Source organism: Herpailurus yagouaroundi, unplaced genomic scaffold (assembly GCF_014898765.1).
Source record: "Herpailurus yagouaroundi ecotype Mexico unplaced genomic scaffold, PumYag 77, whole genome shotgun sequence".
Classification (NCBI taxonomy): domain Eukaryota; kingdom Metazoa; phylum Chordata; class Mammalia; order Carnivora; family Felidae; genus Herpailurus; species Herpailurus yagouaroundi.
Window position 1 is genome coordinate 33,435,199 of NW_024412388.1, and position 21,535 is coordinate 33,456,733.

General features: G+C 39.9%; 1 protein-coding gene across 2 annotated transcripts in view; it reads left to right on the forward strand.

The window, feature by feature from the left end:
* Positions 1–19,772, forward strand: part of YBX1 (Y-box binding protein 1) — a 20,637-nt gene extending 865 nt beyond the window's left edge. The window contains exons 2-8 of one of the 2 annotated variants that reach the window (XM_040469856.1): positions 430–493; positions 10,366–10,399; positions 13,218–13,307; positions 13,604–13,906; positions 14,182–14,264; positions 18,255–18,520; positions 19,384–19,772. In XM_040469856.1, coding sequence (XP_040325790.1) covers positions 430–493; positions 10,366–10,399; positions 13,218–13,307; positions 13,604–13,906; positions 14,182–14,264; positions 18,255–18,489 — 809 coding nt within the window. In that variant the 3' untranslated portion in view covers positions 18,490–18,520; positions 19,384–19,772. The remainder of the gene's footprint in view (positions 1–429; positions 494–10,365; positions 10,400–13,217; positions 13,308–13,603; positions 13,907–14,181; positions 14,265–18,254; positions 18,521–19,383) is intronic. The other variant, XM_040469857.1, reaches the window with a different exon arrangement.
* Positions 19,773–21,535: the final 1,763 nt, after the last annotated feature.

A 21,535-nucleotide genomic window follows, 5' to 3' on the forward strand; every position in this document is an offset into this window, starting at 1 on the left:
GCCTACCGCGTGTGCGGCGGGGTCCCTCCCCTCTCCGGCGGCCGCGTGCGCTCGGGCCCGCACGCCGTTGTTCCGTCCCCCCCGGCCCGCTCCCTTCCGCGTGTACCCTGAGGGCGCGGCGCGCCGCCTACGCAGGCCCGTGTGGGCCGGACGCTTCCCCTTCCCTCACGTGCTCCCCGCCCCGCAGCCGCGCCCGCCCGCTGAGGCCCGCGCCCAGCGCCTGCCCACGGGCCTCTCCGCCTCCCCGAGCTCACCCACGTGTGCCGCGGGGCCCGTGCGCGGCTTCGGAAGAGAGAGGCTGTCAGGGGGTCTCTGGCCGCTGCGGAGCGCGTGCGGGGCCGGGTGCCCCAGCGTGGCGGGTCTAAGAAAGGACGTCTGGTAATCGTGCGTTTTTTGTGTTTGTGTGTGTGTGTGTGTTTTCTCCTCCAGCAACGAAGGTTTTGGGAACAGTAAAATGGTTCAATGTAAGAAACGGATATGGTTTCATCAACAGGTGAGATGACCGCTACCGTAGTCTCGGTCCTACCTTTTCGCTTGCTCTGCTCCTTGGGCAGGCCCTGCGGGCTTGGAAGGGGTTAAGCATGGGTAGCTTGTTCCTTCTGGTGGGGTAGTGAGGTTTTGTTTTCCTTGAAGACTGAAGGGATTAGGGATCTGGAGATGGTCTTTTGTTTTGCAGCTAAATATTAATTTAAAGCTAAGTGAAGAGGCCGCTTCTGGTACAGAGCAATTTAAAAGGCGAGCGCAGTGGACGAGCCAACTCTCAACAGTTAGGGCAAACTCAGGTAACCAGGATCTAGTGTGATTCTCCGAGGTGCATTTTTATCCTTGTCACGTTAGTGAAATTGGTATTGAAAAATGTGATGTGATCCACTGGATTAGTACGTGGAGATTATTTCTAAGTGGTTAGCCTTTGGAGGTAACAAGAGTTGACAGTGCAGTAGGGGAGGTCTTGTCATCTTGACTGCTAAGGTTATATCGCCTTTGTTTAACGTTTCAGTGTATGATGTCTTGAAGGCCTTGGAGAAATTTCACATTAGAACTACAATTTCTATTTGTTTCTGTAGTGGCCTCTGGAAGAAACTACCCTTTTCCCTTTCTCAGGTTTTTTATTTCTCCTACTTGTTTGTTCTCATCTTTAGGATTAGTCCTTTGAGTCGTTTGTAGCAGTAGTGATGATAGCGTGCAGTTTTCATACACTGTACTCTTCACGGTCTCCCTTGTGAGCCGGGCATCATTTCCAAGATGGCTGCCAAGCAAGGCTACTAGTGCAGTTGCATATGGGTGTAGGGCATGGTGTGTGCTCATAGCACATTGGCCTTACAGGTAGGATACCTTCATCTCTGCGTTTTCTTACATTCTTGTTTCAGAAGGCATTAAACAACTAGAAAAGAACACCTAAGGGTAGGAAATAATACTGAATGTTTGTGTAATGGACACTACTGCAAGAAACCCAAGTGGGCAAGATCAAGCTTAAAGACAGACATAATTGGCTGATGAAAAACCTTTCATTACTCAACCATAAAATATTGTGGAAATGCTCACAGCAAAAGAGATTGTAAGCATTTGATGGTCTGTTTTCCACGTTTGCAGTTGTGGGGAAATAATTTTGTTTCTTCCAAAATCTTTGGGGAATTTTCCATCTGTTATTAACACTTTTTGTGACAGGTCAAAGCTACGTTTTTTCCTCAGTTTTTTGATAATTGGTTACTAGTGATGAAGAGAATGCATGGGTGCTTATATTTGACCACTTTTTAGTTGCTCTCTGAATGTTAGCATTTCAGTTATTATTTCCATCTTACCCTGATTCCTGATTCTCTTTAGTGGTCTATACCTTAAACCAATAGTTCTCAAATTAAAGTATGCTTAGTACCTTGGAAGGGTGTTAAAAATGCAAATTCCCGAGTTCTTCCCAGCCTAGATTCTTTGGTTCTGGGGTACATTTTTAACAAGAATTCCAAGTGATTATGTCTTGTGGGCCATTCCTTGAAAAATAACGCTTCTAATTTTTGACCCAATGTAATGCTGGTGTGTACATTAGAAGGGAATGTAATGTGCAGCGTTCTCTGTGGTTGGATTGTAGTTTGTGTACTTTTGAAAGTGTATGCGCGTGCCTTATTTTTGCTATATTTTGTTAAATGGGCAGAGGTTATGATTTTTTAAGTGAACAGTTTCTATCCTAGGGTAAAAGTAGTTTATTTACATATTCTAAGTTTTTTTATTTCATGAGATGCCATTCCTTGAGTATCTTTATTCCAACCTGCAATTAACCCAATTGGTAGTCCTCCAGGGCAAGTTAAATGTAGATTGACTTTCGATGATCCTTCGCTTGGACTGTCCTAACCTCAACTATTTTGTCAAGTTAACCGGTTTAAATGTGCTTGTGCTTTGTGTTTCTAAACTGGTTTCAATGATTGTAAGACTTTCAAGTCACTGTAAAATGTGACTGTAATAAGTCCAAGAGAAGTTTACCTTGATGAAGGGAAAATGTAGGTCTTAAAGAACTATAGTCTGGAAGTTTGCGAGTTGGTTGGGTATGTAGACAGGGGTGGAGGTACCTGGCTGTCGATTGGGAGGGGGTGGGTAGACACTGCTGCTGCTGTGTAAGGGAGAGGATGTAGTCTTTGGGATGATGGCTGTGACTCTAATTTTAACCTTGGGAGTTCTGTGAGTTATAATCTAGGTTCTTCAGATTTTTATAATTAAAATTGAAGGTATTTTTATGTAAACTTTTTTACTGTTGAAGAATGTATTTTCATTGTAAATATTGTGATCTAAATTATTACCCATGAAAATAATGTTAGTTTTGTAAGGATTATATTTAAAAGCGTTTTCTTCTGGTGGTTTTATTGTACAAAAGGCATAAGAGCTTTTAAAACATCAAACGTTTGGCAGCTTTTGTTAGGCTGCAGAATCTAGGAATTGTGAGAAATTCATGGTTAGTCTTCCTGTGCTGTCTTGAACAATAATTGGATTATGTGACTAAGAGGGGTTTGTTGAACACCACCACCACTTCCCCCCCAGTTTCTTTTCAGTTTATTATGAAAAACTTCACTCAAAACTGTTGGAAGATGTCATTAGAAGGATGCCGCAGGGGTCAGTGGTTTCAGGGTTTGGTTCTTTGCTTTTTAAATCTGGAAACCTGATTTTTGTCTTTTGCTTCCAGCTGTTGAGGATTAATCCATGCTCACCAAACTCATGAAAAGTTACCATGAGTTGGTAACAATGGGACATGCATCTTTCATAGTGACAACAAGAGAAATACTCTGACTCTGTTCTCCAGAGTACTTAAAAATGGTTAATTAATCATCCTAGGGTTTGGTGGTGAGCGAGGAATTTGGAGCAAAGAGAATCCAGTAGGGCAGAGGGCACAAACTGGTGACCTCCTAGCTGAGTCTACCCCCAGATGTTTTGTTTAGACAATAGTGTTTTAAAAAGGATTAGAAATAATTACTGACACTTAGGGAGATAATACCCAAATTTTCAAGTTATCTTTTTTTAAGATCTGAATTTTAGCTTTGGGGCCTGAAGTCCATGTAAATAAAAATCAGCTGGCCATGAGTATTATTACAACTTTCAAATAGGGCGTAACATTCTTTTTCTTTACCGCAATATGACAGGTTGGGTTTTCTCCTGTTGTTGACTTCCCTTCCTGCTTCGCTTCTGTGTATGCATTTGAATTTATTACCTGTGGTCTAGGAAGATGTATGATAAACCAAGCCAAGGAAGGACTTAGCTATCTCTCTTTAGCAAAAATACTGAGGTTGTGGTTATCAGGTTTAGTCTCCCTTTTAGGGATTCCATGTGTATGTAACTGATGAAGGTGACTTACTTCACACAGTGATGGCACATAAAAGTAGCTAATATTTCTCAAACACTTAACACCAGGAATTATTGTAAATGCTTTAGGTGAACTAAACTGTTTAATTTTTAAAATCTTTGAGGTGTAGATACTATTCTGAAGACAGAGGTTGAGTGATTTGCCCTAGGAAGCATAGTAAGTGGCAGAGGTAGGTTTTGAACGGTTTTCTTACTGTGGATTTTGTTCATTAGCTGCTGTTCTACTGTCCCTGAAAATATAGGCCCTTAGTCCTCTTCAATTTGGTTGGTGTCCACAAAGTTACAGGTAATTTCTTAGTGTGGCTATTCTTAGCCATTGAAAGACCTGTTTTCCTAAGTAATACCCAGCATGTCACTGGAGCTCCTATATGTGCTCACTATTAGTTCCCTGGATTTTAAAAGCTTTCTGCTTTGCACTGCCTGTTTCATGTAGTTCGGTATTGGCTATAATAGTCCCAGTTTAGTGTGCAGATTGGCTTTAACAATTAAAAAGGACTTGCTTAATAGTCAGTATTGGGATGCAGTTGAGGAATTAAGAGAGAGAGCCTTTGACCCTTATTTCTTGGATCTTTTCACCCCGTCTTTATACGACCTGCAAGCTAAGAATGGGTTTTACCTTTTTAAGGGTTATTTAAGAATATGTGACAGTCTGTGACCTTACGTGGCCTAAAATATTTACTGCCTGGTTCTTGGATTTTAAAATGTGTAGACTTATGGAAAAGTGATTGCCAAGTCTTTTGGGCTATTAAAAATCAGACTGAAGTTGATTATGCACAGTAAGGTCTATCTAAATCATAGAAGACATGGGTAGTCTGTAATATAACTAAATGCTGTGGCACTAAGAAGACTGTGCTACTAAGGCAGGATGGGTGGATGGAAGCATAAAAAATGATACCTAAATAGTCCTTAGGTCATGATGTATCATTGACAGTCTTGAAAAAGCAGTTACTGGTTGTGGAGGGGGGATTTGTTTTGATTTCAGAACTGAGGCTTTTCAGACAATGGCTTTGTATACAAGGCACTTGAGGATTAATTTACATGCTGGTTGGGTTAGTTGCTCATCTTAAGTTGGCCAGAAGTCATCCTTGTTCACCAAGTCACTGATAACGTAAAAGCTTTTCATCTTAAGTCTAGAGAACGAATGTATTCACCTGCTGGGTTTTTTTAATGACTATAGAATTAATAATTTGTGCAATTGAGCAATTTAAGTTGTTAAAAGGGCATGGTGTAGTAATCTGCAACAAGGTAATAGAATAAGAGCGTTTAGTTAGGGATAGATGAACTTGTGTATATGTTAGGTTTCATTTAAGGCAGTGCTGTGGATTGGCGCAAAAGTTTCCTGAAATTTTAGGACATCTTAAAACACTTTAATCTGGATAAATTTAGTAGTATAGGAGTTTAGTGCTAGCTACATGTTTTTGCCTTCATTGTGCTGCATTAGGAACTTTTAAGAGACTTGTATTTATAAATCCCAGCAGTATTTCTCTTTAGCATTTTCCCAATTTAAAAACGGTAGCCTCTTTTTTTTCTTCAGCTGCTCACTATCTGTGATTCCTTTTTTCCTTGAAGACAGTACTGTGTCCTCATTTGCTGAATAAGGACAATACTAGTTAAGAGTGAGAAAACCTAAGAGGAGGGGTTTTTGTGAAAAATTTTCAGTATAAATAATGCCCTTAATAACAGCAAGAGGTGGAGTAGAAGAATACAGCAGAGAGCATACATCTGAGTGCAGAACAGGACTGTGTGCTATATGGAATGACACTGTTGTAATATTGTAGGCCTGTGCTGTCTATACAGTAACTATTAGACTTGTATGGAAGTGTAGTTAGTGCATGCATCTGAGAGACTGAATTATTTTTAACTTGAATTTTAAAACATACCCAATTTAGTGTTTGTTTTGAACCACTTTCTTTTGCACAGCTTGCATTTGTGAACCTACTTTTCAGAAGTGTAAAACATAGAGCAGATTATGAAGGCTTAGTATGAAAAAAGAAATGTAAAATACTTGGCATTTTTAATAATTGATTTGTACGTGCTTAAATGCAAAACTCGTTTTATCTGTTTTTACTTTTTTTATTGTGACTACTGGAAAATAAACTTAGATACAGATTTCCCCATGTTGTCCAAAAGTAGTGCATTTCTGTGAAACCTTTCATGAAAGTGAAGTGGTGTAAAAGTTAAAGTGAACTTTTAGGTAACTAGGCAAACCTGTATTTATTTAGCTTGCATTTGATTTCTTTTGGACCGCAGTACTAGGCACTGAACAGCAAGTAAAATAATTGCCTCAAGTGGCAGCAGTAAGGAAGGGTTGAGGTTTGATTATAGTGTGGCCTTTAGGTAAGTGTTTTATCCCCACTATGCATATAAGGTAACTTGCCCCAGATCATGTAGTTAGTAATGGAATAGCCAGAATTCTAGCCTTGGCTCCAGTGGTTCTAGTAAGGAGTTCTAAACCACTGCTCTATGTATATTGCCTGCTCTTCTTTCCTCTTCACCCTCTCTGATCAGTAGGACTTAACGTACTATATAGTGTGTGGAAAACAATACTTGGTAATTCTGCTGCATTGCATTGAATGTGGTGGCCTTCTAGGTTGAAATCCTAGGACGGACCATGTCCTCTTTTTGTTACTGTTGTTAGCCTAGTGCCTAGCTAGCTAGTTAGCCTGCTAAAGGGATGCATAAACTAGTCTGCCCTGCCCATAGTCTTCTACCCTCAGTAAAGTATGGTAAAGACAGAAGTGTACCTTTTAGTTCTCGCGGATAATACCACAAAAGGTAAGGTGCAGTCCTGGGGATGTCTCTCTGTTCCTTATTACGTTAGTAACAACAGCTAAAGGTTTCAAACATACTTCTTGATGATCCATTTTGGTCAGCTTATTTTTTTTTTTTTTTTTTTCAACGTTTATTTATTTTTGGGACAGAGAGAGACAGAGCATGAACAGGGGAGGGGCAGAGAGAGAGGGAGACACAGAATCGGAAACAGGCTCCAGGCTCCGAGCCATCAGCCCAGAGCCTGACGCGGGGCTCGAACTCACGGACCGCGAGATCGTGACCTGGCTGAAGTCGGACGCTTAACCGACTGCGCCACCCAGGCGCCCCTGGTCAGCTTATTTTAATTGCTGCTTTTCCCTCTTTGGTAAGCTCTCTCTATATAGTAGCTGTGAGCATGCATTATTTCCCAGTGTTACTGTAGATAGGGGTCTACTCCACAGCGATTTCTATGACTTGTGAGGCCAAAATGGTTTTTACATTAGGGGAGGGGATATGTAGCAGAGCCTTGGTCTATTTACAGGGAATAATTTGTAGAGTGGGGTTAATGATGGTGCCTACCTTGGGTTGTAAGGATTGAATGGTATGTATAGTTAAAGCACTTGGGACAGTATCTGGAACCTAAATCCCTCAGTAAGGTATGCCGTTGTGTCTAGGTTTTCCCGTTTTGCAGGTGGAGATATAGTGAAGGGGAGGCAGCTTTCCAAGGTTGCACAGCTAATAGTGGAATGAGAACTAAAGATTGGATTTTCTTTAAGCAGTACTTTGAATTTCTGCACAGTCACTTAATAAGTTGCAACTAGATTAATTTGGTGCATCCAAACTGTAGTATTCTATCTTGGCTAAAACTGCATTTTTTGATCTGTCAAATTTCTTCCTAAAATCAGATGCACTTTGGCCGTGGTAATTCCCCTAACAGGCCGGTTTGTTGTCAAAAGAGTGAGTGCTGTTGTTGGCACCACACCAGTTAATGAGCCCATATTGGTTTCCACGTATCTTTGTACCTGCAGAATATCTTAAGCTGTCTTCCAAGGGACAGCATTGTGTATATTGCCTACTTTGTACTGTTTTTAGGAAGATACGTTCTAACTAGATAAGTCATTTTGGTAAATTTTTTAATTCCTTTTACAACCTTGAAGTAAAATTGTAGATAAATTTTTATTGCAGTGCATAGTATATTCTGTATGTACATAGTTACTTGCAGCTGTATTAGAAGACATGATGAATAGTCAGTGCCACCACAAATACTGATTGATAAAAGAAATGGTGTATTGGCTACCCAGATACACAGGTCGCATTATCAGTAATGAAAACTTCTTTCCATGGAAGTTGCATTTTTAGTAAATTCAGTGCATGTTAAAACAATGTAAAATACCAGATTCAAAACTCAAATGTACTGGGGTGGCCTAGGTGGCTGAGTTGGTTAAGTGTCCGGCTTCACCTCAGGTCATGATCTCACGGTTTGTGGGTTCGAGCTCCACATAAGGCTTTGTGCTGTCAGGTCAGCTCAGTCTGGATCCTGCTTTAGATTCTGTGTCTCCTCCTCTCTCTGCTGTCTGTCTCTCAAAAGTAAGTAAACATTAAAAAAGATTTTTAAAAAGCCCTCAAATGTACTTACATGAAAGTCTACTAGGGTACCAAATAATTCTTTACCTAGTTCTCTAGCGCCTGACACCCTTCACCCCAGTTATGGCAAATAGTGCCCATCTTTGGAACAACTTTAAATGACCTGTGGTGGTCAGCACTGCCCCTGTTGAGAGTTCCTGTTCTAGACTTTCCTACTCTACTAGTTTTTCATTGTACTTTTTCTGAGGGCCCTAGGGTTCAAAATTAAAGGGTTCACTATTAAAGATCTTAATAGTGATGGCTATGGAATTGTTTGTAGGATGCCTGAGGACCTATTTGACAGATGGGCATTTTGGCAACCATAATTCCCTAGGTGTTCCTGATATTCAACTAGCTTATAGAAGTCAATTTTCGGTCACCTGCCTTGAGTAGCTTTTGCAGTGTTCTGCATTTGTGTGTAGGTTTTTCTTCTAAAAATTTAAAATTTTGTTCCCATAAATTAAATGTCCTCATGCTACGGGGGGTTCTTTGGCGCGCAGCATTTGTTGCTCCATGGTTCAACAGGAAGCCAACAGTCAGTAAGCCAGTCAGTCTAATTCACTGTAACCTTTGTTCCTTTTGTCATTAAACATTAGAACTGTTATTAAGCCCATTCACTCTGATCTATCTGACAAAATGAAGAGGGTAGGAGGAGGTCAAAAAAGATCTGGAAGTCTATTTCTCCTGTGGTGTTTACTTACAATATCATTGCCTTCACTCCAGCGTCCTAGGTGAAAAGCTAAAAGCTCATTCTCCTATTTTCCTCTCACTTCCAAAATCCACTTGTTCATAAAATTTCCCCTGCTTTTACCTCAAGAAAGAGACCTCAAATACTCTCCCTCACATAGGCTTCCATCAATCCTGGTCTGGGCTTCTAGAATAGTTTTTTATAACTAACTGGGCTGCTCTTGTATCTGAAATTTTCATAGTTGCTACTAGGTTTTAATATTTGATGATGTTATGCCATATTCCTCTACTCAAAAAAGCCTTTGCTGGCTCCTCTGCCTACATAATTTAGCTCTTGTTCTTTCCCTCCTCCACAGCCATATTCCTCATGACCCAGCCAGTTTGAACTCTTCTTGCATTGAGTTTGCTAGTTGCTGGTTTACCCATGTCCATGACCTCCTTTCTGTCTACCTCGGGAACATCTTTCTCATTTCCGTTAACTTCTTTAAGACTTAAGGCAAATGTTGCCTCCTTTAAAGTCCTGAAGCAGGTATTTTCAACCATATTTCTTTAGCACAGTTTAACTAGGCATTTAATGATTGTTGCAAAATGGTGTCTGATAAGAAGTAAAGGGGTTGTGTGCTAGTAGGAAACTCATTCATCTTCACGTCCTTAGTTCTCCAGCACAATGCTTGCCTGCTTGCCACAGGAATGATGGGGGTATTGATGGCATCCATGTTTGTACCTCATTGTGGTCTTTTGTGTTTCTTTAAGAGCAGTTTTAGGTGCGTGACAAAACTGAGCAGAAAATAGATTTTCCATGTACACTGTACTCATGCATGCAGCCTCCCCAACAGGGTCGACTCCTGCACGACCTCCACCTGCACTATCCACCGCAGTAGTGACATTTGTTAAAATCAACAACCTTACATTGACGTGTTGTCACATCACCCAAAACCCATAGTTTACATTGGTACTCATTCTCGGTCTAGTACATTCTGTGAGGGTTTTTTAGGAGTCACCTTTATGACCTCGAGGAGATCTTGGAAATTGGAAATGGTGAGGGGGAACTGAGAAGGAAGCTAGTAATTAATGGAATGAGCTATATTTTTGGTCTCCTACTTAAATTAGTAACAGTGCTCTTAGAAGTAACAGTGGGGTGTGCTGGAACATTGTTGATGTTTAGTAGGATAAGTGTGACAGTTGCTAGTCACACCTTAATGGCTTAGTAGGTCACACTTGGACTTTTTTAAATCCTGCAGTAGTAACGTTACAACTGTTGGTAATCTCTTGGTCTTAAAAAATGAAACAAAACAAAACTTTCTGCTTTAAATTTTCTAACGGCTGTATGGCAGCCAGAAAGTCCAAGTGACGATAGGAAAAATGGGGGCGGGGGGAGATGTACAGAGAACCAAGCTTATGCTTAATCTTTGGTAACGTGAAATGTATTCCATTTTCTGACTTGTTCAACTTGGTTCTGTCTTGTAGGAATGACACCAAGGAAGATGTATTTGTACACCAGGTGAGTGCTTGTGTGAATGTTTACAATTCTGGTTTTAAGGGTTGTGAGAAGGGATGCATGATTTCTCAACTATTGTTCCTTACAAAAAGGTTATTCTATCCAACCACCAAACAGTTTAGTTCCCACAGGAAGTGCTCAAATGTATACATTGAAATATTGTATTGGCAGCTCACTTAATTAAAATAGGTGTATCTCAGATGGGTATTTTTTGTTAATAGTAGTTTTTAAATGATGAAGTCTGCTCAACTCATACTAAATTTTTAAACCCAATTTCAGAGGAAGAAAAAAAATCTCCCATTAACCTGAACTGGAACTAATAATGCTATAAATACACAGAAACTTTGGTGAGGTGTTTGCAAATGCTGCTAGGTTTTATCTCTGTGGTAGGGACAAAATCACAATAATCATGGGGGAGAAGTAGGACTAAGCTGCAAAACCTATAAATTTGAAGTGAATGCTGGGGGGAAAAAAACTAGCAAAGTAGCCTAGGCCCCTCTGTTTATGTTAAAACACTTTGAATAGGAATTACCTTTGGAGAATTTTGTTTTGGCTTGAAAAATTTAATTAAGAGTCCTTAGTTTAGGGTTGAGGTGAAAAGGCGGTGTGGCAAAGTTGGTAATTACTCATTAAATAATTTTTAGATTGGCTTCAGTGTTTTGTGGGTAAAAAACTAACACAGGATTAGGTGCTACAATGCTAAACTTTGACAAGTACATTTAAGAAAACTACTTTGGAAAATGCGCATTGAGGAATTTTATTAAAGCCACTGCCAAGTAAACACTAGTATCTCGAACTTAAGTACATCATGGGCTCCGTTGGACTTCATTATCTTCACAGGTGTGCTGTGGGTAGGAAAAACACATTTCTATGTGTGTACTTGAAGTTTTTTCACTAAGACTATTGAAATATTATCAGCTTGTATTGAAAATCACTTTAAGAACTTTTTAGCCACTTTATCTTTTTATCCAGACATCAAAAGACATAGTTGGTTTTCACACTCACTGTTAATCAGGCAGGTGTGAGCTTGGGTGGCAGCATACTTCTTAGGAAGAGCTGTCTGATGTTGGTACTTTGTCACCTTCTGAGGTATCCTATGCAGCACTCAGTGGCAATCAAGGGGGGAGCCAGATCAATTTCTTGAATATCCAAAGCCCTATCAGATAATCTCAGGGTCAAATATATAAGAATGGAAACAAGTGTTCTAAACATAGGGGCCCCTGGCTGGCTCAGTCAGAAGAGCATATAATTCTTGATCTCGAGCTCATGGGTTCCAGCCCCATGTTGGGTGTACAGATGACTAAAAATAAGTAAATAAACTTCAAAAAACAAATTCTAAACATAAATATGGGACTGTTCAATGTTACTTTTAAAACAAGTGTTTAATAAAATTGAATGCCAACGCCTTTGTGTTCTTAATTTCACATGTTCAAAAGAATATGCATAATTAGAAACAGGAGACAGCAAGGCTGGTCAGTCTTGTTACTTGTCAGCAACATTAAAGAGTTTGGGGAAATTGGGGTGTTTTGAAGATGCTGACTGAAAGAAGTTTTGAGATTATAATTCTCCATACTTCTGCTATCCCCTATGACTGCAGGTAATTGAGAGTTGGCTATATATGGAAGGTATGAAAACTTTGGGACAGTTTAGATGACAGATGAGCTCAATTATTTGGCTGAACGCATGTCACCCACTTGGTACTGACCCACAGGTGTCACCAATATGCTTTCCTCTTTATTTTGGAAGTGGTTTCAACATTTAGTTGTTTCTTGGGACTTTGGATGCTCAGGTCTTAGTGTATCCGGGAGACTGTAGTTCTGGGCAACTTAGCTTAATTGGCTTCAGCTTTGTTGGTTGTCCTGCCTCCTATGGAATGGAAATGCATGAGTGATCCCGTAATGGATACCGCTGTGATGTAGTAGAATGAACATGGGATTTGGAATCCCAAGACCTGGATTTAGAAAAGTCCATACTTTTCGAAGTGCCACTTAGCTGTGTGACCTTGGGCAAGTCACGTAAGTTTTTTTAAAGCCTGTTTAATTGTCTGTAAAAAGGGAGTAGTAATAACCTCACGTCATTTGTCATAATGAGTTTGGGTAACACATGAAAGAACTTCATTAAGTAGTACATTCAAATGTGAGGTGTTATTCTTCCCCTTTTACTTTGTTGTAGCAGCAGTCTAGAGAACAAGCAACAATGTGAGATTTCTTGTATTCTGAGGAGGTAATAACTGACTATCCCACACGGTCAGATAATGTAAAGAGTGGCGCATAGTCAATACATGTGAATTGCATTTCCATTGAAGTATTATCACAGAGCGGTTGGAAGGGATTTTGGTTGACATTTGTAATTGAGTTTGATACGGTTAACACAGGGACAAAGTTGGTTTGGTCAACTTTGAAGCATGCAAAACTAAACTCGCCTGTCATCTAAACTGGCCCTGTGTGGGGCTAGCTTCTACTATTAAGTGCAGTCTTTGGGGGATAGATGGATATCCTCATTTTGTCTAAAGCTACATATGATGCTTTTGCAAAAAGCGTGTAAATACATATATATATTGTTGTGTCTTGAGTGTTAAATTACTTGTTTTAGTTTGGAAAATAGTGGTAAAATGCTGGGGCCTTGTAAGTTTAGAGTATTTTGGTTGAGGTTGGGGGTAGCATTGGTCCCTGTTTTCCTAAATTTATTGACGGTTTGGTCTTATTTAAAGCTAATATTAAGTGTATATCCAAGCTAAAATAATATTGACTCTGGTACATTTTGAATGAAAAAGCACATTATTCTCCCCTGTTAATCTATTTTTGGAATGTGATATTACTAGACTGCCATAAAGAAGAATAACCCCAGGAAGTACCTTCGCAGTGTAGGAGATGGAGAGACTGTGGAGTTTGATGTTGTTGAAGGAGAAAAGGTGAGGATGCTTTTTGTGTAAAGGTTTGACTTCAGTTTGGAAATATTTTGGAGATCTCATCCATTAGGATGGTGGCTCTAATGTGGATGGATGGGTCAGGTGACCACATGAACACAGGTGCATCAAGCCTTATGTGCTGGCTGCAGTTAGAGGGCAATCTCTTCAGAACAGTGAGGAACTGATACTTAATCATTTCCATGCACCCCTGGCCACATAGACCCTTTATTTGCTTTGTGTAAATTTTGTTAAGTATACTTAATTCTGTTGTCACTGTCAATATATGATGGCTTTTGTAGGGTGCGGAGGCAGCAAATGTTACAGGCCCTGGTGGAGTTCCAGTGCAAGGCAGTAAATATGCAGCAGACCGTAACCATTATAGACGCTATCCACGTCGCAGGGGTCCTCCACGCAATTACCAGCAGAACTACCAGAATAGTGAGAGTGGGGAAAAGAACGAGGGATCGGAGAGTGCTCCCGAAGGCCAGGCCCAACAGCGCCGGCCCTACCGCAGGCGACGGTTCCCACCTTACTACATGCGGAGACCCTATGGGCGTCGACCACAGTATTCCAACCCTCCTGTGCAGGGAGAAGTGATGGAAGTAAGTTTTCACCGAAAAAAGTAAAAGAATGAACAGCATGCAAAAACTTTGAATAAGTCTGCGTTTTAAGCATATTGTGAGTGTCTATCTGTATTGGAGCAGTTAATCTAACGGGAAGCATTTTTTTGATTCCTAATAAAAACCCAAAAGATTAATTTATAATATAATTACAGTTAGATGATTTCTTTATTTTTAACTCCTGTATGCAGACTTTGGATTTGTCTGATGGGGTTCATTTACTGTTACTGATTCAGTCAGCTTGATTGTCTTTCCAGGGTGCTGACAACCAGGGTGCAGGAGAACAAGGTAGACCAGTGAGACAGAATATGTATCGGGGTTATAGACCACGATTCCGCAGGTATGGTTTGTGTTAAATTTCTCAAGCATGTGTTAGGACTCAGCAGCATCATAATTCTCCTGCAGCCTTTTTGAGTCATTTATTCGTTAACACTTAACATTTTCTTTCATCAGATGCCTAAGAGGTGAACCTGAAGTCAGTTATCTTTGAGAATGTGTTCTTTGCATCTTCTTGCTGGTACTCATTAAAAACAGCTTGTATAGATGAGGTCTACTTTATATGATTGTGTCCCCCCCCCCTTGTAATAAGGGTGTACGGAATTTCAGTTTTTCTGTCCTTGCACAGGTAAGAGAATAGTTCAACCTGTATTCTATTACATGTTTTAAGACCTGCTTCATTAGGAGGGAGATAGGTAAAGGTAAGCATTGCCTTTCAAGCGTTAGGAGTATCTGAACTGTACCTTAACATAAATGAGGAATCGATAGCGTAACCTCTTGAGATGGTATAACTTTCCATTAATCACGTCTCAATTGAGGGTTTTTTGTCACCCTTAAATTGCAAAATAAAATCACCCAGTAGAGTGTAGAGTAATTGGAGAAGCGTTTCATGAGCCAGATGTGTTTGTTTAGTATATAAATATGGTAGTCCTCTTTGAGGCAGTATGCCCAGTCTGTCCCACAGTGGGTGGATAGAATGGCGTAACAGTTACTTTTTAAGGCTCTTTTTTTTATTAAAGCATTGAGTCTCTAGGTGTGATCCTATAACTAACAGTATACTCAAGGCAATACAGTAATAACTCTTAACTAATGATGACTTATATAGCAACTTTAACCGTTGATGCCTAAGTAAGTTTTAAGAAACAAATTCCTTACTATAAAAAGTATCTAAAATACAATATAGAAGTCTTCAAAATACGTTGTGATTCTAATTTCTATTAAAGAGGTTTCTCACAACACCACCACCCCAATCTTTTGTGTACTTCAACAGAGATGGAATACTGAAGCTTTAGAAACTAGGGAACCCAGCTGAGATTACCCTATCTGCATCAGTATATATGCATTGAGAGTTTTGCAGTAGCCAGTGTCTATAACGTATTCTTGTTTCCATTGATGTATGTTGTGTCCTGAGTTTATAATTCATGAAAATAGCCTGGAGTTCTAGCTGGTTCATTTAAAATCTCCACCAGGAGTTTGTTAGCTGTGTGTTGGATGTTGGAGATAGATGGTGTTTCCCTGTTGAGTGTGGAAGATTATTTTTGATGCTGACAGATGAGCTTTGTTGATCTTGAACTCAGCTACTGTTCAAAGTAGTTTTAAGCCAACACAAAGATACCTTGTTGAAATACTGCAAATGATATCACAATGTCATTTTTCAAAGTGATCAGTGTTTTTAAGATTGGTCTAAAATAGGCTCTCGTGGCAGTTTCCATTATATCCAAGAGTGCCAACAGCAGAAAACTTGGTTTGCCTTTTTGTTATGCTATAAAGTTGCTTAAGTTTTCTGCCTAGCTTTTATTGGTGTCTTTAAAAAATAGCGTGTGAGTTTTTATTGTTGAGTGCTTTGGTTTTACTGTTTGCCTTTTAATTAGATGTAATAGTCTTCATTTGGTGGATAGACGGGTTGACAGAGCCACATACGATGCATGGGGTTAAAATCCTGATTAGTGTAGGTTCCAGGGCAAATTGAAAGATCTAAGGCAAGTATAGCAGTTTCACTGAGGAGACAAATGAAGTGGCAAGAAGGGAGAAGTGGCATCAAGAAAGTGTTTTTGAGAAGTAAGGGCACTACTATAGGCTGGAAAATTCAGTAGAAGACAATTGTCAGGAAAGTGAGTGTAGAACCATCTTCAGATAGGGTAGGATTTTGTCCACACTTAAGGGGTGGGCCCTTTGTTAGGAACTCTCGGTATTTTATGTGTAAGAAGCCCGAGTATGTGGGTATGATGTGTTAGTGGCATCAAATGGAGGGGTCAGTGAAGAGGTGTGAGGAGTTTGGGCCAAAGATGTGGGATTATCTCAAGAAGAGAAATCAGGAAAATCAAATAATAGAATAAGGGTCACAAATTTAAAGTGGGGCCAACCAATGTGGTTGTGTTTTCCAGCCATTTTTGAGCAGCAGGCTCAGGTTGAGCAGAGTTGAATTTGTCCTACATTTGTTGATCCAAATGAAGAACCTGGGGTTGGGATTGGTTATGCTTAATTAATGGTCAGCTTTTTTACTTGGGTAAAAGGGGAGACAAATATTAAGGGAGATTGGGAGATAGAATAATTGTAGCATCACTGGATTATAAATTCTCATGGAAATAAAGAATGGATGAACAAGAAGGAATTAAACTAGGAAAATCGGAAAGGGTGTTTGGAGAATGGAATACTTGGACATTGAGAGAACCCAAATAGAAGAAAACTGGATAGGAGGTAAAGAACTTAAATACCCAGGTTATTTGGGGCTGTCAGGATAACGATAACAGGAAAAGGATAGTAAATGGAAAATAACATAAGATGTGAAAGCTTGGGGTTTTAGAAAGAAATGGGGAAAACTGACTTAGAAGCCACAGTGATAGGTGTAGAGCAGCCACTCTTGAAGACTTCAGGGGAGAGCTAGAGCAGTTTTGCCTAAGACTTGCAGTGAGGTCCCAAAACGGGGGGCGGGGGGGGGGGATAAATAAAAACCCATGATGACCAATATGTATAAAAGACATGATACTAATCTTGATGTTTTTGAGGTGATGTAATGTATGGATGGAGGAAAGGCCAAGAAAACCTCACTGGTTTCTAACACTTATAGTTATCAGTTGAAGAAATTCTCATCTTTTCTTTGGTAATAGAAGTGTTGATAATTTCTTTGATCCTGATCACCTTTAATTTCAGGCCATTGACCATAATATTGCTACAGTGTAAACTTGAACTTTGTTTTCTAAGTGTATAGCTCTGGATTTTAGTAGTATAGTCACATAGTTATGCAACCATTACCACTATCTCTTAATGCCAGACGTTTTCACCCACCTCCCGCCAAAAAATACCCTTGCATCCATTAGCAGTCACTCATTTCCTTTTTCCCTGTACCCCAGCCCCTGGCTACCACCAATTTCTGTCTGGATTTGCCTGTTTTGCACATCTCATGAATGGGATCATAGATTTGTATGTCTGCCCTCTTTCACTTTAGCATATTTTTTAAGGTTCATCCATGTTGTGGCATGTAGGATTTAATTCCTTTTCATGGGTAAATCAAGGTCCACTGTATGGATATCCTATTTTGTTTCTTCAGCAGTCAGCTGATAGGCACTTGGATTGTTTCCACACTTTTGTTAATGTGAATATTGTAATCATAAAATAGATATTTTCTTGGGTATAGACCACTGAGTGGAGTTGATTGCTGGGTCACATAGTAACTCTAACAATTTGAAGAATTGCTGGACTCTTTTCCAAAGCTGCTACACCATTCTTATATTCCTGCCAGCAGTGTATGGGTTTCCAGTTTCTCCCTATCTTCACCAACACTGGTTATGCCTCTGATCTTTTGATTATGGCCATCCTGGTGGGTATGAAGTGGTCTCTTACGGTTTTGATTTGCCTTTCCTTAATGACTGATGGTGGCTGTGTGCTTTTGATTTCTTTTGAGAGAACATCTTGTCTTTGATTTTGATTTCCTGCCTTTTTAGCAAGTGCTCATCTATCTGTAAAGGGTTAGTGGCACTTGTTCCCAAACCTGATTACCATGAAGCCCATTTAAAATGACCTCATCCAAGTGTCTGGTGTGTCACTTTTAGTCAGCTCATTATTTACTCACTGTATCATCTATTAAAAAGTTAGAATTTGCTGGTCCATTAAAACCAGTTTTAAACTCTCGTCTTCTAGTTTACACTTCCAAATCCTTGCACTAAACCCTCTCATTCAGTTTGTGAAATGCGAACCAAGTTTTGCACTTCTCATTTTTGATAAACGGGCCAGATATGGTGTTTAGTTGTCTGAACCAAGTGATAAACATTGGTGGGTGGGTTAAAGAAAGCGTGAAGGTTTTCTCATTGCAGTTTTGGCACAATGTTCATTCCAGGGGTCCTCCTCGCCAAAGACAGCCTAGAGAGGACGGCAATGAAGAAGATAAGGAAAATCAAGGAGATGAGACCCAAGGTCAGCAGCCACCTCAACGTCGGTACCGCCGTAACTTCAATTACCGACGCAGACGCCCAGAAAACCCTAAACCACAAGATGGCAAAGAGACAAAAGCAGCCGATCCACCAGCTGAGAATTCGTCCGCTCCCGAGGCTGAGCAGGGCGGGGCTGAGTAAATGCCGGCTTACCATCTCTACCATCATCCGGGTAAGTAAGCTTAGATGGCCTCTGGCCTCTGAGCAGTCATGTGTGGGGTCCATTAATGCAATAGAAAGATGAGCCATTGTGACTTAGGGTGTCTTCACCCATATTAATTTTCTAATTCCCTAAATACGCAGTTTTGGTAGTGGCAGGTATCAGGGCCATACTTAGCCTCTCGCCCACCTCAGTTCTGACACTTAGAGGCCTAAGTATTTCTTGAATATTAATTAGAACCTTTGTCAACTGTTCTGAATGAATTCTGTGATTTTACCAGTAAGCTGAGGAAAGTCTTGCTAACTTTATTTACCCTGAGAAGTATGATGGTTGCATTGTGTTTCTTCTCAAAAAGAGGTGGGATAGCTACTAGAATTCACAACCTGTGTGGTGATGAGCAATATAGTCTCTTTGGGGAAAGTGGCAGTTTTGACATCATACCAGTTCCAATATTAAAGGATTCCTTTGCATTCAACCATTTACTTGATATTCAGAGGCATGTAATTGTCTCTGTTTTGTTCCGGAATTGTCATTTTCAGACAGTAATGCTTTTGTTTTTTTCCCCTCTGTTATTTTGTGGTAAAGGTGGTAAAGTGGTAGAGGGGAGAAGGCATGCTCCAGCATCCAATAACTGGACTCATGCCTGCATTATTTTCCCCTCTGAATGGCAAAAGGTCATTCAGAACTTACAAGTAGCCATTCTTGTCACAGCATTGTCAGCCCCCTGTTGGAAAATCAGTATCTTGGAATAAACAGATTTGTTAATGCCTTCCTACTTAGCTAGGGTGATCTGGAGCAATTTGGTATGTACTAAAAGAATGTTGTAGACGATGTAGTGCGAGATGATCTTAAATTTATTTATTTATTTTCTACAGTTTAGTCATCCAACAAGAAGAAATGAATATGAAATTCCAGCAATAAGAAATGAACAAAAGATTGGAGCTGAAGACCTTAAGTGCTTGCTTTTTGCCCATTGACCAGATAACTAGAACTATCTGCATTATCTATGCAGCATGGGGTTTTTATTATTTTTACCTAAAGATGTCTCTTTTTGGTAATGACAAACGTGTTTTTTAAAAAAAAGAAAAAAAAAGCCTGGTTTTTCTCAATACACCTTTAAAGGTTTTTAAATTGTTTCATATCTGGTCAAGTTGAGATTTTTAAGAACCTCATTTTTAATTTGTAATAAAAGTTTACAACTTGATTTTTTCAAAAAAGTCAACAAATGGCAAGCACCTGTTAATAAAGGTCTTAAATAATTGTCTTTGTGTATATTTCTGTCTTGTCTTATTTTAGTTTGTAAGTCCTTAGCTAGCTTAGATGATACTGGTAATTATTACTCAGGGAAATTTCCTTAAAACATGTAGTTCTTTAAGGGCAAGTATTCATTTTGACAACTTGGCCATTTTCCTTCTTGTAAGATTCCTTTGGCTGTGGGGGGCAGTGGTAAAGGGGAGAGGGCATGCTCCAGCATCCAATAACTGGACTCGTGCCTGCAAGCCACTTAATTTCTGGCCTTTTGGAAAGTTATTTTACCCTGCCAGTTGAAGATACCCACCTTAAGAGTTACCATATACCTGCCACAGAGCCTATTGTGCTCAGTAAAGAGGTTCAGCTCCTGTGTGAGGTTGACTGAAGATGGTAACAACAGATAACATAATGCCTATAGGAAGACTTGGTAAAGAATGTGGAAATTGGTGAAAATAATTTTGTGTTCTCAGCTCCCTTCTGCCCTAAGCCTCTTCTGGTTATTTTTTATAATATCTTGCTAGATGTTCACTTGGAATCCTCCTGGTCAGCTTTTGGGGCCCAGGGGAGAAAGATGATGGGAATTTAGAGAGGCACATCCAGGAGTCCTACAGTGCTATGTAAGTCCAGGTGGGGGTGCCCCTTTTCAAAATGTGCTCAGAATTCACACAACCAAGATTGCATTGTACTGATGCTTTTAATTCTAGGGGACTGGTGAAATAAGGCAGGAAAATAATATCAAGTAAGCTAGTATCTTTCAAACTCCTTCCAAACTTAGGACCAACTTTTTTTTTTTTTTTTTTGCCTGCTGTAAAAAAATATTCACTGCTGGCAAGAATGCAGTGGAACAGCTTTGAATACTGCTGATGGTTGTAAGATGTATTTTTTGTAATTACATACTTAGGATGTGTTATAATGCTGTCATGGAAATTACAACACCAACAATACTGGTTAAATATCCAATACAGGTATTCCTCACTTTTCAAAAGTTAACGTTATATATACTACGTTGCCTTTAGGAAGCATATACGTTATTACTTGTTTTTGCTAGCAAAGAAATCTGAAAAGAATTTTTGCTTTATGAAAATAGCATTCAGTGTTTGTTTTGCTGCAGTGAGCTGTTAACAGAGGGCAATGCACACTGAGCAAGAGTGGTGCCACCAAGTTCCTTTCCTAGAAACTACACTCCGCATCAAGCTGCCATAGCGTGGAAGAAAGTTTCCTGCAGTGTGGTCTTGATGCCAATGTTGCAAACAAAACTGCTTATGCATTTTTTCATGTGTATTTGTCTTGGGTCCTGTTGCCCAGCACCTTATGAATGCCTTTGCCAAATGTAAGAATTAGATAGCCTATGAGTGTCTAAGGCAACCCAGAGAACGTATTTTTTTCTCCAGCTAGGATGAAGGTTGAGTGCCCAGTCTGGCAGTCAGATGGCACAACCATGAGACTTGGGAGAGGTCAGCACTTTGCTAGGCGGGAGTAGAGTTCTTCAGAAGCAGCGGTTTCCTCATCTGACAACTCTGCTTTAGTTTTTGAGCCTGGTGCTCCAGCCTTTAACAATTACAAGTATCTCATATCCCTTTATAAGAATTATTTATGTGGCTGTAGCAGAGGGATCACAGGAGAGTGGTAAGAAATTAGGTACCGAAAATGAATGAGGTGGGGTGCCTGGCTGACTCCATTGTCAGAGCATGCAACTCTTGATCTTGGGGCTGTGAGTTTGAGCCCCACATTAGGTGTAAAGATTGCTTAGAAATAGTCTTTGGGGCATCTGGGCGT